This window comes from Pristis pectinata, chromosome X (genome assembly GCF_009764475.1).
Source record: "Pristis pectinata isolate sPriPec2 chromosome X, sPriPec2.1.pri, whole genome shotgun sequence".
Lineage (NCBI taxonomy): Eukaryota > Metazoa > Chordata > Chondrichthyes > Rhinopristiformes > Pristidae > Pristis > Pristis pectinata.
The window spans coordinates 11,188,750-11,207,525 of record NC_067450.1 but is presented as its reverse complement, the minus strand read 5'-3'; the positions used below and the strand labels follow the sequence as shown (position 1 = coordinate 11,207,525).

General features: G+C 44.3%; 1 protein-coding gene across 1 annotated transcript in view; it reads left to right on the top strand.

Moving 5' to 3' along the window:
• The window catches only part of pou6f1 (POU class 6 homeobox 1), a 29,150-nt gene extending 10,665 nt beyond the window's left edge, over positions 1 to 18,485 (top strand). The window contains exons 4-7 of the mRNA XM_052009612.1: positions 601 to 733; positions 2,118 to 2,286; positions 9,170 to 9,594; positions 18,027 to 18,485. Coding sequence (XP_051865572.1) covers positions 601 to 733; positions 2,118 to 2,286; positions 9,170 to 9,575 — 708 coding nt within the window. The 3' untranslated portion in view covers positions 9,576 to 9,594; positions 18,027 to 18,485. The remainder of the gene's footprint in view (positions 1 to 600; positions 734 to 2,117; positions 2,287 to 9,169; positions 9,595 to 18,026) is intronic.
• The last annotated feature ends 291 nt before the right edge of the window (positions 18,486 to 18,776 follow it).

Below are 18,776 nucleotides of genomic sequence, written 5' to 3'. Positions count from 1 at the left end.
GTTGTGGACGCGGTCCAGTCTACCACCAAAACCAGTCTCCCCTCCACGGACTCTGTCTACACTTCCCACTGCTTCAGGAAAGCAGCCAACATAAGCAAGGGCCCCTCCCACCCTGGTCATTCTCTCTTCTCCCCCCTCCCATTGTGTAGAAGATACAAAAGCTTGAGAGCAGGTACCAGCAGGCTCAGAGACAGCTTCTATCCCACTGTTATAAGACTATTGAACAGACCTCTCATATGCTAAAGATGAACTCTTGATATCTCAATCTACCTCATCATGGCCCTTGTACTTTATTTTCTTGCACTCTTCTAATCCTTATGCAGCACAATATAGGTGCAGAAACCTTGATTAAAAATAATATTTTTGAAACATCTTTGCAAAGTTTAATGAATATCAGCACATATTGAAACCTAAATATTCCTGCCTGTAGTATACTGTATATATAAAAAAAGTTAAAGCACCTGGTGGCAGTGAGAGTGAATTTTCTTGGGGACAACCCAAGGGTACTTGAGCAGAGCATCTCTGATACTGGGCCAGTGTGTTCTAAATGGAAGTCACAGGAAGCATTTCTGAACTTTATCTGCCTTTCTTTTCTTTAAGGTACAAGCTTTCCAGGCAATAGCTACTGTTGCACCACCCAACGTGACACCGACCACATCCGCTGCACCGACTGAACCCCCTGTTACGTCAAGCAACACTCCTTCCAGTGCTAGTGTTGGACAGCTGGTCAGCAGTATGTATTAGACAAAATCAGTCAAAATTTTCTGGGACTAAATACGCACAGTCGTTTAATTAATGAATTAGTGATCCACGAATTATCACTCTATTTATATTGACTATCTATATACCAATAACTATAGTTATTTATACCTTCTAAAGTCTTGTATGCATTGCACAGTATTTATAGCACAGGAACAGACCATTTGACCCAGCAGACTGAATGCTCCAGGTGAGCCTTCTCCCGATCCTCTCCACATCAACCAATACATATGTCCTTCTATTTCTTTCTCCCTCATGAGCTTTCCCTTGAACACATCTGTACTACTCACCCTAATAAGTCCATGTACTAGATTCACATTCAAGCCACACTCGAGTCAAAGTAGCTTCTTCTGAATTCCCTACTCGGCTTTATTAGTGACCATCTTAAGAGACCAGAACTGCTCATGGTGTTCCAAGCATAATCCAGCCAAGTTTCTTCAGTGGTTTAAAGTAACTTCTCTGCTTTTCAATTATCAAGAAATAAACCTTAGTGCTTTTCTTGCTTTTTTTTTTAACAGCCTTTTGGCTCATCACGTCTATGCCACCCATTGTACCGATCTACACGAATCCCATTTACCCCCATTAGATCTGTAGCCTTCTATGTCTTGGTAATTAAAGTACTTGTCTAGATGCTCCTTAAATGCCACGAGGGTTTCTGCCTTCACCTCTTCAGGCAGCGTGGTCCAACCACCCTCTGTGTGATAAAATTCCCCCTTAGGTCCCCAATAAACCTCCTACCCCTCACCTTAAGCCTCTAGTCTCGACATCCCACAATGCAAAATTTCATAGTGATACGGAGTCCCCACATACACTACCCCTCAGGCAGTTCCTGGTACAGCCTTGATGACCAACACATGATCCAAGGAGGGCTAAGGGTTCAGTTTCCACCAAGAGCCAGAATTAAAATTTTCACCAAAGAGTCTGGCTGGCTCCAAACAATGTCAAAAGAAGAATCTCAGTTATGGAGCAATTTTAATTGTTTTCTCACAAAGGAATCCCATCTGGAATATTGTCTCAACCAATATCACTGAAAACAGGGTTAACAGCACCGAAACAAGCCCTTTGGCTGGACCATGTCCACAGTGATCCCATTTACCAGGTGGTCTGTAGCTTTCTATGCCTTGGCTATTCAAATGCTCATCTAGATGCTGCTTGAATGTTGGGACTCTGCTTCCATCCCCCCTCCTCAGGCAGTCCTTCTAACATTGCTGATTGTGGTAGCTAGCTGTGTACAAATTTACTGTTACATTACCACAGGGACTACGTTTAAGTTGCTTCATTGGCTATAAAACACTTTGGGACACTGAACTTGTGAAGGTTGCTGCATAAATGCAAGTTTTTCTGTTCTGTTATTTTAGAGCCTCAAAATGCACCCACTGAGGTGGATGGAATAAACTTGGAAGAGATACGTGAATTTGCAAAGAATTTTAAGATCCGTCGACTATCTCTTGGGCTGACACAGACACAAGTTGGACAGGCACTAAGTGCAGCGGAGGGGCCTGCCTACAGCCAGTCAGCCATCTGCAGGTAACAAAGCCACTCGGCACAAAGCAATACGTAACAGGAGAAACAAAGATATCTATTGCAAGGGTAAAATGGAAACATTGAAAATCTAGGAATTCTAAATAAAAACAGAAAGGGCTGAAAATCCACAGCAAGCTAGTCATTATTCAAGAGCAAGCCGTAGGGTTTTTCTTCCATTGGGTGTCTTCATCAGAACTGGATGCTTCCCTGTGCTAATCAGACGCTTCAACCCAGCATACTCAGCAGTGAACTGAGCCTCAAGGTGTATAGAAATCCATGCAGATCAGCAATGTTTCCAATCTATTTGATTTAGTTTTGTTCTTCTTGAGCACTAATTCAGGATTGAGGGTGACTTGCTTCCACTCCATTTCTAAAGTGACTAATGAGGCCGATGTGGACTCTTCCACAGACGGGGCAGGGGGTGTGTGAGGGGGTGGGTGGGTAGTTTGTTAGGTGGGGCACTCCTTCCACCACTTACACAGGTCTCCGTGTGTGTGCTCCTGATGCACAGACTCAAGGTTCCCAATCCCATCCTGAACACTCCTTCTCCACTTGGAGCATTCGTAGGTCAGAGATTCCCAGGAATCAGTGGGGATGTTGCAGTTCTACAAGGAGGCTTTGAGCATGTCCCTGGATCTCTTCCTCTGTCTACCTGGCGATCTCGTCCTGTGACGGAGCTCGGGGTAGAGGGTCTGCTTCAGGAGTCTGATGTTGGGCCTGTGAATGACGTGGCCTGGTCAATGCAGCTGACTGACTTAAAGTATTTTCTATGTAGTCATCTTTTGAAGTCTTCTTGGTTCATTTCTGGTGCGCGCAGAACCAAGATATTGCCTTTGGTCTCAATACCTAGAATTTGACCTGAAGAGAAGATTGTGTCGCAGTTCCTGCTCCTGATTCCAGGAGCAACAAACCAGCAGGCTACAAGCACACATCAATCACATATGTGGAGGACAGAGTACTGGCCATTACAGAGTGCGGTCAACGGCAGCATAGAGGCTATTGGAGATGACGATGGTTTGAGCACCCTTCCTCTCACATCCCCTACCCCCCGCTCTGATGATACCCTTTTGCTTATGTTCTTTCAGATAACCAAGAACTCTTGCCCACTGCTGAAAGCATTCTGTAACACTCGCAGTCTGTCTCTCACAGGCACCAATTCAGATGCTGGCACACTGCCCACTGTAGAGGGTGGCTTAGATGCCACGTTTACAGGTGGTGAGTCACTGATCACAAGTGTCCTGCAACCAGAGTAAAGAGTTAAAAATAGCCTAGGGGTCAGGTCCCCAGAGGTGGGAGTTGTGCACATGTTCTGTTCTGGAGGACTTAAATTGAACGCCCTGCAGAAAGGCTGATGGGGAAACACTGTGGGATGATTGGGCCACGAGTAGGTCTACCTTCATGCCTGTGTGAGATGTCAAGAAGCAGGGGCAAATTTTGTGATGCCTTGTGTGGAACTTGGCCATCATCCATTCTGGTGCAGAAGTTGTTGCCAGCTCGATTCCAACACTTGCAGACCCAACCAAGGTGTAGCATCTGTCGGCTGATGTCTCAGCTTCTGTTGCAGCAGAAGCCACCCAACATCCGAACACTGGAGGGAAGCTCAGGCCAGGTGTTACCTCAGTTCTGGGTGCCATTGTTCAAAGGAGCTTTAAGGTGTTAAGGCAATCCATCAATCCATCTTCCTTTGTTATAAGGATTGCTGAGTGCCTGCCCCGTGAGTGCAATTTCATGGAGCATAAATTTCATTTCTCCATAACGTAGAAAGAAGGCCATTTCACCCCTTTGCCGGCTCACAGGCCAACCTCATGCCCCACTAATTTTCCCTGTAAACTATTCTCCCCACATTGTCGTCCACTCTCCCCCCAGCACCCCCTCCCCCACCCCTCAGATTCTACCACTCACCTTCGCACTAGGGGCAATTAACCTACCTGCAAGTCATTAGGATGTAGGAGGAAACCCACGCAGTCACAGGGACAACATGCAGACTCCACACACAGATAGCGCCGAAGGTCAGGATTGAACCCGGGTCACTGAAGCTGTGAGGCAGCGACTCTTAAGTGTTGAGCCATTGTGTCACCTGACAAATTGGCCGTCTTACAATGACAGAAGTCACCAGCTGCTGACATTCTGCCATTGTCCTTGCTGATATCTGTCAGTCAACTCGCCCAGGTTGCAGCTGAGCCAAGAACTGCTCAAGGTCATCCTTCAGGGCCACCTGCAGCCTTACCACTGCAAGCAAACAAGCTAGTACCAGCCTGGTTGCAAGACCTGAGTACGAGCAATAGCAAAGGCAACCTGCATTGGAATATAGGAGCAGGAATAGGCTATTTATCCTCTTGTGTATGTTCTGCCAGTCAATAAGATCATGGTCTGTGACCTGGCTCCATAGTCATATCCCTTAATACCTTTGATTAACAAAAATCTATCAATGGCTCGAAATCAAGAAAGTGTATGATTTGGAGGGGACCTTGCAGGTGGTGTGTAGCTATGCAGTTGCTAGTCTTGTCCATCTGGGTGGTAAAAATCACGGGTTTTCCAGCTGCTTTCAAGTAAGCCTTGTTGAGTTGCTGCCTTGGATACAGTTGCACGCTAATTGGACATTTGGGGAGTGAAACCCCTTGCAGTTCTCTAAGATGTTGCATCATTTGTTCAGATTCAGATTTATGACGTGAAGCTTGTTGTTTCGTGGCAGCAGCACAGTGCAAAATTACTATAAACTACAAAACTAAATAGTGTGAAAAAAGGAATAACGAGGTAGTGTTCATGGACTGTTATGGTGAGGGTCCTTAGTGATGGATGCCGCCGCCTTGAGGCACCACCTCTTGAAGATGTCCTCGATGGCAGGGAGGGCTGTGCCCGTGATGAAACTGGCTGAGTCTACAACCCTCTGCAGCCTTTTGTGATCCTGTGCATTGGAGCCTCCATACCAAGCAGTGATGCAACCAGGCAGAATGCTCTCTACTGTACATCTGTAGAAATTTGGAAGCTCTTTGACGTACCGAATCTCCTCAAATCCTAACGAAGTAGAGCCGCTGGTTTGCCTTCGTGATTGCATCAATGTGTTGAGCCCTGGATAGATCCTCTGAGCTGTTGATGCACAGGAACTTTAAAGCTGCTCACCCTTTCCACCGCTGACTCCTCAATGAAGGCTGGTGTGTGTTCTCCTGACTTCCCCTTCCTGAAGTCCACAATCATTTCCTTGGTCTTGCTGACGTTGACTGCAGGGTTGTTGTTGTGATACCACTCAACTGGCCGATCTATCTCACTCCTGCAATCTTCCTCATCGCCATCTGAGATTCTGCCAACAACAGTGGTGTCATCAGCGAATTTATAAATGGCGTTTGAGCTGTGTCTAGCCACGCAGTCATGAGTATAGAGAGACTAGAGGTCTTAATGCATTCTGGGTGCAACCTATTATCCCTTGCATATTTGGGAAGCCTGCAATGTCAACAAAATGCTGTGTCCATGCTATCTGGTGCTCTTTAACTCAAGTAGAAGGAGATAAATTCACCTCGCCCTAAGTAGAGTGTACCTTTCCTTCCTGATGCATCGGTGGGAAGTGTACTGAGGGATACTCTAACATCTGCAGATCCAGCCTGAAAGAAGCCAAGGCGAAAATATTGAGAGCCGCAGGCAGAGGAATCCAGGCACAGCTTTGTGGCCGCAGCATATCTCAGTCATCACCTCCTTCGAGAACCTGAATCTACTCAGACATTGCTTCAAAGACAAGTACCCGTGTAAAATGTGCCCTCTGAAAGATTCTACCATGGTGGGCCCTCCTGACCAGAGCTCTTCTACTCCTGCCACTTTTGGCAGCTTACCCTGGTCTTCAGGATCACTCCTTCTTCCTACCCTGCTGGAAGTTCAGTGGTATGGCTACCAAGTTCCCGTTTTTTCTGGCAAAAGAATCACTTTAGATTCCAGCTGACCCCAGCACCCAGCAGGAATTTCACTTCCTCTGATGATTTACTCGATGCATTTCTGTCAAACATCCTGATTTCCTACTCAATCACCAACAATCTGCAAGTTATTGAGAATCCCTTTAAATAACACAGTTGAGTGGGTGTGGGCTCTTCTAAGCACCACCTTGCTCATTGGTGATAAACACAACACAGCCCAATATTGCAGCGCCATTATCAAATCAGTGTTACAGGAGGACTGATGTCATTGGCTACCTACTCAACATTCTTCCAGCCTGTATACACAACAGACATGTATCTTGACTGGTTGTATCACGGTCTGGTACGGCAATTCCATCCCACAGGAGCACAAGAGGCTGCAGAGAGTAGTGGACACAGCCCAATACATCACGGGCACATCCCTCCCCACCACTGACAGCATCTACAGGAGGCGCTGCCTCAGGAAGGCAGCATCTATCATCAAGGATCCCCACCATCCGGGCCATGCCCTCTTCTCGCTGCTACCGTCGGGCAGGAGGTACAGAAGCCTGAAGTCCCACACCACCAGGTTCAGGAACAGCTACTTCCCTTCAACCATTCGGTTCTTGAACCAACCTGCACAACCCTGACCCTACCTCAGCAACGGAACAACACGGACCACCTCTTGCACTGCCGTGGATTTGTCTCTGATTGTGTCTTTATTTCTGCACTAATGGCTTGTCTTTGCGGTTTTTTTTCTCTCTCTCTTCACTGCCCTGCTTAATTTATGTATAGTTAATGTTCTGTGTGCTGTCTGTACCTACATGCCTGTCATGCTGCTGCAAGCAAGTTTTTCATTGTACCTGTACCTCACTGTACTTGTGCACATGACAATAAACTCGACTTGACGTGCTACCACACTACCCAATTTTAGTAGCACTAAAAAATGTGTTGAAATTGGCATTAACATTACATAACTACTTTAGTGGAGAAAAATCAGTTTTCACTATTTCTTTTTTTATGCGGGATAGAAAATCAGTTTTGTGAGTGATGGTTTACCATTCTGCGCCATTGCCGAAACTAATTTCTATCTCAAAATAGTTGGCTTTATTGTGTTCAGTCCCTCCTTCCCTTTTGTAGAACCTGTTTGTAAAATGATAAAGTTATATTTGGAGGGAGTCAGAAATGAAATATTGATCTATAAATATCAGGCCAAATTTTCCAATACTTTACCAAGGATTGAATAGGATAACTGGTATGGAAATAGGCCATTTGGCCCATCCGGTCCATGCTGGCACTTATGTACTCAAGCCTCCTCTCATGGCTCACCTCTGCTGAGTATCTGGTGACAAAAGGACCTTGATCGCCACTTTGTGCATTATCACTGAAGGTCTGATGCGATCAGCATGCTGTGGAACAACTAAGGGTTAGTCAGTCCTTCGCGGACCTGTGTCAGTGTGAGTGTTGGGGTCTCTGTGCACTCGTCATCTGCTAGAATGATGCATGTGCACCATTGCCAGTACAGCATAGTCACAAATGTGAGGGTACCTGCTTGTAAATATGATATACTTTTGCAACTTGCTCATGTATACCAACATTAGGAGCAATGGAACTAAAAGCAAAGAAATACTATTATTACAAAAGATTGTGAAAATTTAAAAGAACAGAAAAGGAATAATATGCAAAAATAAACTGACAACAGTTTAATTTCCCTTTCTCTTTATATGAATTTTCACTTTTTAATTGATTTTCTGGTGGCACCAAATAGTTATTATATAAGCAAAAAACGAGCTGCTGTAGGAATGCAGCAGGTCGGCAGCATCTGTAGAGGGAAATGGACAGTTGATGTTCCGGGTCCAGACCCTTCCTCTGGATTGAAAGAGTAGAGGGGAGATGGTCAGTATAAAGAGGTGGGGCAAGAGCTGGGAGGTGATGGGTGGATCCAGGTGAGGAGGGTTGATAGGCAGATGGAGGATGGGAGAGTGGGAATAGGGACAGGGGCTGGGAGGTGACAAAGGGCTGCAGATTTTGTTGTCTCCACTTATCACCTCCCAGCCCGTGTCACTACCTTCACCTTTCCCTCCCCCACCTGACTCCATCTGCCAGTCAATCTCTACTCACCTGGATCCACCCATCACCTGCCAGCTCTTGTCTCTCCCCTTCCCCTCACCTCTTTATACCGGCTATCTCCCCTCTGCTCCTTCAGTCCAGACGAAGGGTCTCAACCCAAAATGTCAACTGTCCATTTCCCTCCAGTTTGTTTCTTTCATCTGTAGTCTCTTGTGTCTCCAGTTATTTATTTAAGATTTAAGGTATCTTCATTAGTCACATGTACGTTGAAACACACAGTGAAATGCACCTTTTGCGTAGAGTGTTCTGGGGGCAGCCCGCAAGTGTCGCCACGCTTCCGGCGCCAACATAGCACACCCACAACTTCTTGACCCGTACGTCTTTGGAATGTGGGAGGAAACCGGAGCACCCAGAGGAAACCCACGCAGACACGGGGAGAACGTACAAACTCCTTACAGACAGCGGCTGGAATTGAACCCGGGTCACTGGCACGGTAAAGCGTTACGCTAACCGCTACACTACCGTGCCTGCCCGGCAATGAGTGTAAACTGGAAGCAGTGTTCTACTGGTAAAAGGTCATTGAAAGCATTAGCAGAGTACCCATTTTTTTGCATATTATCAAAAACCTCTGCCCTAGAAGAATGGCATATTATCTCATCTGAGGGCATGAGTAATTGGTAAAAAGTACCAGCTTTTGCTGTGTTGCCTATTGGCACAGAGCCACACAAACATGTCCTCTGCTAGGCTGAAGTAACAAGGAGGAAAATAAAATACCTTGGCCCCACCATTTAATTTTGCCAGTCCTGTTACTCAACAGCCTCCTGAGCGCAAAACAGGTGATCAGGATGAAAAAGGACATTGAGTGTTAAGTTTCTTTAGAGATGGACAATTAGCGATCTATACCACAACAATCATAGTGCTGTTTTGTACCCTGCTAGGTTTGAGAAATTGGATATCACTCCTAAAAGTGCACAGAAGATCAAGCCGGTGCTTGAAAGATGGCTAACAGAAGCAGAAGTGCGACATCGTGCTGGCATACAGAACCTCACCGAGTTTGTTGGTAGTGAACCTTCAAAGAAACGTAAACGACGCACATCTTTCACGCCGCAGGCCCTGGAAATTCTTAACATCCATTTTGAGAAAAACACCCACCCCACTGGTCAAGAAATGACAGAGATAGCTGAGCAGCTGAACTATGACCGAGAGGTTGTTAGAGTGTGGTTCTGCAACAAGCGACAGACTTTAAAGAACACCATCAAGAGGTTGCAGCACAATGACTCGACGGAATCAGGTTCAGTGGAACGATTATCGGACTCCAAAGTAAACATTGCTGGGACGGGCTGATGTGCAGAAGATTCTTTCAGTGAGTCGTTGCAAAGTTTTTACAAATAGTACAATGAGGATCATTTACAGGGTAAGGGCAAAGCTGAGAACCACAGATTCCTGCATCCATTCTCTCCACTAAAGCGATCTGTGGTGTACAGCCACATGGAGGGAGCCATTATAACTAATCATACAATAACGAAGATAGATTAGTAGTGTATGAAATTTCACATAATTCATTTTGTCACTCTCAGAATCCCTTGGATCAAATGTCACAATCAGTTATAATGGCCCTCTTCCTGTGTCCTGTTACTTTGACCTTGTGGTCATCTCTGATTTCTTATCAGTGAGAAAATGCATCTATTAATACTACTTGTAGGGATAAATGCGGTGTAAAATAATACATAGGAGAATGTTAAATATTTTAATCCAACTTTCCCAAGGGCAGCAAGTTTACAGACAGGTTTAACCTTTGGTCTGTCCCATGTTATCGGAACCAGGGGTAACACAGCAGCCTTGAGTGAGAGGTGGGTGGGACTTCTGCTACTGGGGCATCATTGTATGGACCTGGATCATGCTGGATCTATATGTGGCAGTCAGCTGTGGAGGGAACTAGGCTCACCTACGGTCTTATAACCTACTGACATTCAGGCCTTGATTTTAACTCCACCAAACAGGGTCAGTTGAGAGGATAAAATCCTGGAAATAGCAATCCTGTCTCAAACCACTGCATTTTCAGCCACCACGATACAAACAGATGCAAGCATCAGGGCAATAAGTCTCTCGCTGTAGTGAGGTGTGAGGTCCCTGCTTACCTGTAAATTGAGGTCCCGTGGTGGATGCAGTTTGGAATCTGTTATGATTTTAACTGAACTTCAAGCTTCACCCAGATTGGCGAGATCATTAATGCAACCCAGGCAGGACTGGCTGATAAACAGATTCCTAAAAGTAAAGGGAATACAGCCCGAATAAAGCTGTGTCACTCACAGCTGCTCTTTCAGTGTATTGTGGTTTGGGACTCATTGTGATCACTGATATCTTTCGACTTTATAGTTCTGGTCATCACAGTACAGAAAGTATGTTTTCTTTCAATTATTAATTTTTTGGGATGTTGTTGTTTCTGGCAAGCCCAGCATTTATTGCCCACCCCTAATTGCCCCTGAGAAGGTGGGGGTGAGCTGTCGACCGCTGCCGTCCTTCTGGTGAAGGTGCTCCCACGGTGCCGTTGGGGAGGGAATTCCGGGGTTTAGACCCAGTGGTGACATATTTCCAAGTCAGGATGGTGTGTGATTCGAGGGGAACCTGGAGTTGGTGATGTTCCCCTGTTGCTGCTGTATTTTGAAGAACATTCACCAAAATATTGGAGAAGCTCGTCTTGGGTGTCGCAGTAGCCACGATTTATTGGAATGAAGAGGAGGAGGAGAAGGAGGAAGAGAAGCAGCAGCAGCAAAATCACAAAGGAGCAATTGGATGTCCAACAAAAGAGGGCCAATACATCTAGAAGGCCCTATCCATCTCAAAAGGTCTCAGAATGAGCTCCTATGACCCATCCGAAGACCAGTGCCTTCTGTATGACTATCTCATTTGTGCTGTGAGACTCATTCAGAACTGGTTCTCTGCCTTCGTCAAGATGCCACTTCACTGTGCACTGGTTCCTGCGAGACCTGTACTGTGTGATAGTGTGTCCCTGGGAAGAATGGGTTGCTCCAAGGAATCATCTTTGTCTGAGGCCTGAGGTTTGTAATGTTAATCTGAGGTCCCTGGAGAAAAAAAAGAAACACGAAGATTTACTTGAGTTAGCTAGCAACAAAATGTAAATGTTCATATGAAGCAATTAACCAATATGTTGAAGAAGGCTGAAGATGCAGTTGGTTATGTTAGATTTCTTTTTTCACGTTGAAATTGGAAGAGCATTATAATAGCAACTTGCTGGGCCTCCCATTAGTTGCGTAGCTAATGCCTTCTTATTCTCTTTAAATAACTTTTGCGTCAAGAATTCTCCCCTACTAACTAATCTCTTCCCCGCCCTGAATTAGGTATTTCATATCTTTTGATCTTTTCAGCATTCACTACCCTTAACCTCCTTATGTACACCACTACTATCAACTAATCACTTAGAAATCTTACTAAGTAACTCAACACATGAATTCTTACCCCTAGCATCACATTTATTGACAAGTATTTGGAGCATCATTGTTAAGTTGTGGTAAACAGATCACCACACTACTAGGGACATCTTCAGCCTTAGCCAAACCGACCCTGGTTAGAGGGAATGGCATGGCCACCCTGATTGGACTGAACACCTTAGCACCATTGTCGGTGACAATCTCATCATCTTTCGTGACTTCGCCATTGTCCTCACCATTCTCATCTTCACTGACATCCTTATCCTCATTGACAATTCTACCAGGTAGGGCCACCCACCTTTAGTGCACCTCATATCAAGTATCTGTTTATCTTTGAGGACATCTCTTCAGCTATCAACACATTAGTATTCTTCTCGACTTCCAACAATCCAAGCACATCTTCCTCAGTCCAAACCGATGCCAATCTCCCTTTCTTACCATTGCCCTGTATCTTTCTGGGACCATGATGTAGTTGCTGAGGCCAGCACTTATTGCCCATCCCTAACTGCCCTGTGAGAAGGTGGGGGTGAGCTGTCTTCTTGAACCACTGCAGTCCTTCTGGTGAAGCTGCTCCCACTGTGCTGTTGGGGAGGGAGTCCCAGGATTTCGACCCAGTGACGATGAAGGAACAGAGACCTATTTCCAAGTCTGGATGGTGTGCAACTTAAAGTTCAACTTAGAAGTGTCATTGTTTCCATATGCCTGGTACCCTTGTCTTTTATTGGTTGCAGATTTGGGTCATAACATTATAGAGTTATACAGTGTGGAAACAGGTCCTTCAGCCCAACTTGTCCGTGCTGACTAAGGAATCCATCCCGAATTAGTCCCGTTTGCCTGCATTTGGCCCGTATCTCTCTAAACCTTTCTTTATAAATTGTATGAAGACCTCCTGCTTTTATATTCTGTGCCCCAGCTAATAAAGACAAGTTGCTGTCTGCCTTCTTTGGCACTGTCTAAAGAAATGTTGGAAGCTATCCACAGTGTCCTGGCCAATGCTTAACACTGGTCCACATAAACACAGTCTAATCCTTCTATTTTTCGATTTTCCTAAATGTGGCTGCTCCCCCAGGAATATCCTCTCCAAGCACTGCTGTGATATTCGCCCTAATCAAAAACACAAATCCCCTCCTCTCTTACCTCCACCTCTGTCACACCTGTAGCATCTGTACCCCAGAACATTGAGCTGCCAGTCCTGTCCCTCCCTCAGCCATGTTTCTATAATAGCTACAATGTCCCAGTCCCATGTACCTATCCATACCCTGAGTTCATCTGCCTTACCTATCAGACTTCTTGCATTAAAATAAATGCAGCTAAGTCTATCAGATCTTCCTCACTCCCTGTCCTGCCGCTGCCTGTCCTGCCTACTGAACTTGCTCACTTTAACTTCTATGTTTGGGTCCACCCCTTGCCTGACTAGTTTAAACCCTCCCGAGTAGCTCTGGCAAATCTCCCTGCCAAGATATTGGTCCCCCTCCATTTCAGGTGCAACCCGTCCCTCTTGTACAGGTCACCCCTACCCCAGAAAAACTCAGGAGGCAACACACCATCCTGGAGTCTCATTTGTGGCCACAGAATCTCCTGTCTGTCCCCTAACTATCACTGCAGCTCTGTTTGACTCCACCCTCCCCCTGCTGTGCATCAGAGCCAGTTGTTCTCCTCTGAAAGGCCATAACCCCAACAGTATCCAAAATGATATACCTGTTACTTAGGGGAATGGCCACTGGGAAATGCAGCACTCCCTGTCTACCCTCTCTACCTTTCCTTGTGATCACTCAACTACCTGCTACCTGTACCTTTGGCATGACTGCCTCACTAAAGTTCCTGTCTATGTTGCTCTCATGTTGTCAAGGAGGCTTTGATGAGTTACTCCAGTGCATTCGGTTGATGCTGCAGCCACAGTTCTCTGGGGCGGAGGGAGTGAATATTTAAGGTGGAGTACAGGGTACTGCAACCGAGCTGCTTTGTTGTGGATGGTGTTACTGGAATTGCACTCAAAGAGGCAAGTGGAAGTTATTCCATCAAGCTTCTTGCTTGTACTTTGTAAGTCCTGGGAAGGCAGGGTGCCAGGAGATGAGTTAATTTGCTGGCAGATACCCAGCCTCTAACTTGCTTTTGTAGCCACAGTATTTTGTAGCTTTTTCCTTTAATTAACAGTTTAACGGCAACCGTCCCAACCCCCTTGCATACCCAACCCCAATGACGATGTGGGGATTCAACAATGATAATGTCACTGAATGGAGAGCTAGATTCCTCCTTGTTGGAGATGGTCATTGCCTAGCATTTTTGCAGTGCCATTATTATGATATAAGAGCATAAGAAATAGAAGAAGTAGTGAATCCCTTAAGTGGGGTCTACATTTCCATTCGATCATTGCTGATGCTTAACCATATCCATGTTCCTGCTTGACTTCTGTATCACCTGATTTCCTCGGTGGCTAAGAGTCTATCAACTTCAGCCTTAAGTGTATTCAACAACTGATCACGAGGAAAGATATTTCTCTTCTGGTTAAGTCAAAATAACTGACCCCCCCCCCACCCCTCTTTATCCTGAGACTATGCCTCCTGACTTTCTTGCCTGAGAAAAAATCTTCTTGCCATCTGCTCTGTCAATTCCTCTCAGAATCTTTTAAGGTGGAAACATGAGGTGAGCAGGTGCAGAGAGCGAGGGCAACAGGGTGGTGCAGTTTACCATTCCAATCGATGTGGATACTGATCCAACGTTATGGACTTTTGCGAATGGTGTCGGGGGTATAGTGGAGTGCAAGCAAACAAGCAATTGCTTTGCAGGAGTTGGGTAAGGAACTTTTCATTTCCTCTCTCCACGGGATCCAGAACCTTGATGTTTCACTCTTATGCTGAATGACTCTGCTATCTTTGTCCATGTGTCTCTAGCGTTGAGGAAGGAGTTCTTCTTCCCACATGTGGGGAGCAACACATCCTTCCTGGCCCTTACTTCATCTAAGATGACCAGGAAAGCATCCAACAAACTGAGGGGGGATACGTTCCCTCTCTTTGCAGCAACATTACCAATTTCTCCATTTTCTTTGCAGTCGCTGAACAATTTTCTCTCAGAATTGCTTGCAGAGGTGGAGTTAACCTTTAATATCATGACCAGGAAATTGGTAAATTGGTTTATTATTGTCACATGTACTGAGATACAGTGGATGTATGTACCGAGATACTGTATGCCATCCATACAGATCATTTCATCACATTGAGGTACATCGAGGTAGTACAAGGGAAAACAATAACAGAATGCAGAATAGTGTTACAGTTACAGAGAAAGTGCAGTGCAGGCAGACAATAAGGTGTAAGGGCCATGACGAGGTAGATTGTGAGGTCAGGAGTTCACCTTAACATACTAGGGGGCCATTCAATAGTCTTATAACGGCAGAGTAGAAGCCATCCTTGAGCCCGGTGGTGCGTGCTTCCAGGATCCTGTATCTTCTACCCGATGGGAGGGGGGAGAAGAAAGAATGTCTGGGGTGGGCGGGGTCTTTGATTATGTTGGAAATTATATCGTGTGAGTGGGCTTCACTTTCATGGATGTGTCATCACGAGAAGCAACCCAGAAGCTTTATGCAGTTTTTGTTTGGCTGTTTAAAATCAACCAGACAGCCACATTGCACGTTGCTACATCTTTGTTGTCTACCACCGTCCTTGTGCATCACGTCCTGTCTCAGGGTAAAAATCGAGGCCTTGGTGTCTGGATCTGCATGAAGAATGGTCACTTAGGTGAGGTCTGGAAGGATCACTTGAAACAATGTATCAATAAGAAGTACAGGTATCCAGAAAACAAGGGCAGAAAATTGTTTTTTTTGGATTGGATTTAAATTTCTAACCCTTTCCTGTGTGCTGTTCGCTTCTGTTGCATAGAGCAGCATCCTTAAGCATGTATGAGTGAGGACAAGAAGATCAAATGCTAGTAGCATTTTAATTGATATGATGGATTAATAGTTGAAAAATATTGCCTCCAAGGTTTCAAGATTGGGTGCATTCTGTAAATTAATAGTTCTTTAAAAAGTTACGAATATTTTTTTCAAAACCATAACACTGATTGTGTGACACATCAGAGGTTACATTTCAGATTAAGATTAGATGTTCTTCACCAAACACCAATGTCTAACTTTTTAAAAAAAATTATCATAGGATATTGTATTTTTATCTTTCCAAATTTGATTTCCCGTACATGTGGACACCATCCAAGCCTTCCTGTAGCTGAGGCACTACCTCCTCCAAAACAACACGAGTCCCATCTGCTTCAAGGTGAGACAATACCATGTATCTTTTTATCTCCTTCACTGTTGTGAGATGCTGCACTCGCATATGAACCGTCACTCCTACAGGCCTGGCCTAAAATAGAGACTCATTTATCACAAGCTGTTGGTCAACACTGAGACTCGTAGTCTTTCAGTAACATTGGCAGTGTTGCTGCAATCACAGGTTCAGAGATGCATCAAAAGAAGTACTGTCTGCAAGTTTACCTGGAGGATGCCGTATACAGTGTTTTATTGGGTCATCCACTAGTACAGGCTAGGAAATTTTATACTCACTGCAATGGATTTTGACCTTTTGCATTGGTACATGAGGTAACAATACTTAAGCAATCTGTCCATTTCTTAGATTTTTTATTTGCATTGCCTTTGCTGTCGAGCTGCTATCACCCATTTTCTAATATAACACTAAGGCAAGATCTACCCACTATCCTTTATATACCTTCAGTAAAGAAGCAAATTGGGAAGCTTTGGAAACACATTCAGTACGTGCAGTTGTTTTTCTGTGCTGTAATAGGTACAGGGTGGATCCCTCAGCATTGAATCTTCTATTTCTTTTCTGGTATAAGTACAATATAAAGTACATGACAGCAGACTTGTGAGGTGATTGCTTTTAAGGAAAAAGTAACTGCATTGGGAAACTGGATACTACCTACAAGAAAGAAACTTTGGTTGCAGATTATCATGGGTACATGGAGTTAGGGCCATCTTCAGTGAGCCAGTGTAGTTCAGGTTTGTTTTTCTGGTATACTTAATGAGTTATATCTATTTCTGATTTCTGTGCTAGCTATTTTCTCTTCCCCAAGCATATGTGAATTTTTTTTCATGTTCTTGGGACACAGGTAATGCTGCCAAGATCACTTTACTAGCCCACACCTGGTTTCTCCAAGGGTATTAAGCACCAACCTTATATCCTGAGTCCAGAGTTCCAGATTTGTGTTATGACTTGGAATGGGAGGTGTTGTTTAATTTCTTACAAAACAGCATACAAAAATGATAGTATGGAAAAGACCCACAGGTCCATTCTATATGGCTGTGATAGCCTCTGCATAGCTTTGCCTTCACTCTCTACCCTGTGTAATTTCCTGAGCAGAAAGACCACGTAGAGAACCCGGGTAACAGGGAGGTGGGGTGGGTGACCAGGTCCGACGAAAAAATTTCCATCTAACTCCTTGAGGCAATTAAACTGCTGTGCAGGATTCATATGGACCCTGCGTTATAGGATCCCACCTTTCCCACAGGCAGAAACCGCTCCAACTGTCTTGTTGGAATTTGATGAATCAGCTTTTTATTGCATGAGTCGAAAAATGGGATAGAAGAACCATCATAAGACTTGCCCTTCCCTACCATGTAAATATGACCCTTGGCCTCCCTTTTTTATAATTAAAATAACTGGTCTGCATAAATACAGTCTAATCCCTCCATTTTTCTGTAAACGTCATCAAATTGCTGGAGTCTGCATTTGTCAAGTATGTTGACCCAGATTTTTTGACACCATCCTGGTAACTACATTGTTTTAAATTAGAAATTACCTTTGTGGCTCTTCTTTGCATCCTTTTAAAGCCTCAATATCATCTGCCATGTAGAAGATCTAACATGGATATAGTATTCTAACTAGAGCTTGAATAAGGTCACATACAAGAACAGAAAGCAGTGCTCTATTTTAGAGTAAATTGCCCTGTGAATACAACCTAGAAACCTGTTCCCTTCAGCTATGGTTTTATGGTATTAGTCATGAACTTTTATAGAGTGATGCACTATAACACCACTGGCTTCAATTCTGTTCCCTGCAGGGTGTAAGTAAAATTTAGAATAAGACTTTCCTTTTCAGTGGCTTTGAGCAAGCTGTGATGAAAAATCCCATGCCTGCCTCATTCTTGTGCCCACATGATTGATTTTAATAATGTTGCCTTTAACTATCAGTGTTGCTTGTTGTGTTGCTTGTTGCAGCAGCCTGTCACAAGACAAATAAGACAGCACAGACAGACATCACTATGTGTTTTTTTTGCACTGTTAAGATAGCAATACCAGTGAAGTTTCTGCTTGCCACTAACTGTTGTTCTATTCTTTCAGAGTCCACCTGTACTGTTTCCACAGTCCTGCCCTGTCTGGATCTTCCCTAGCCATTTTTATCTTTTCTGTTGTTACCGGTGCTGTGGAGTTCATGCCATTTACATTGTGCACTATAGCTCTTTGGATGCTTTTACAAAATTGTACTCCTGGTGCAGAAATCACAGAGAGCTTGTGCTCAGATTACCAGGAGACACTTATGGCAGGAAAGGAACCGTGCCAGAATTTCATAAAGCCACCCCTTATAAGCTTGCCTGAATCACCTTACAGTGAATCATTATTGTTCTCTCTGTTTGAAAAGTGCACATCCTGTTATTTTGGACACTAATTTTTAAACACCTGGGACCTACATCTCAATATAAGGCCTTCAGTGACTTAATGCTTCAATTCAGAGTCATACCTAATATTTACATGATACAAGCTGAAATGTGTATACAACTGTGTATATTACATGATGCAAGGTGACTGATTAAGCATTTTATGAATGAGGAATTTGTATTGTTCTACAAGGAAATTAGATACCACTTTTTAACTAAAGATTCGTACAAAATAAGTACTTGAATAAACCAGCATCTGATCTTTTCAACCAAAAACTAAATATTTAAAATCATCATAAGAGAAAAGTATCACCTTTCTGACAAACTACTTGCTATTTTCTGGTAGTCTCCGCAGTATATAACCTACAAATGGTTCGCATTTAAACATTTTGTGTGAACTGCACATAAACCAGGGTTTTCCATTTCTGTGTTCATT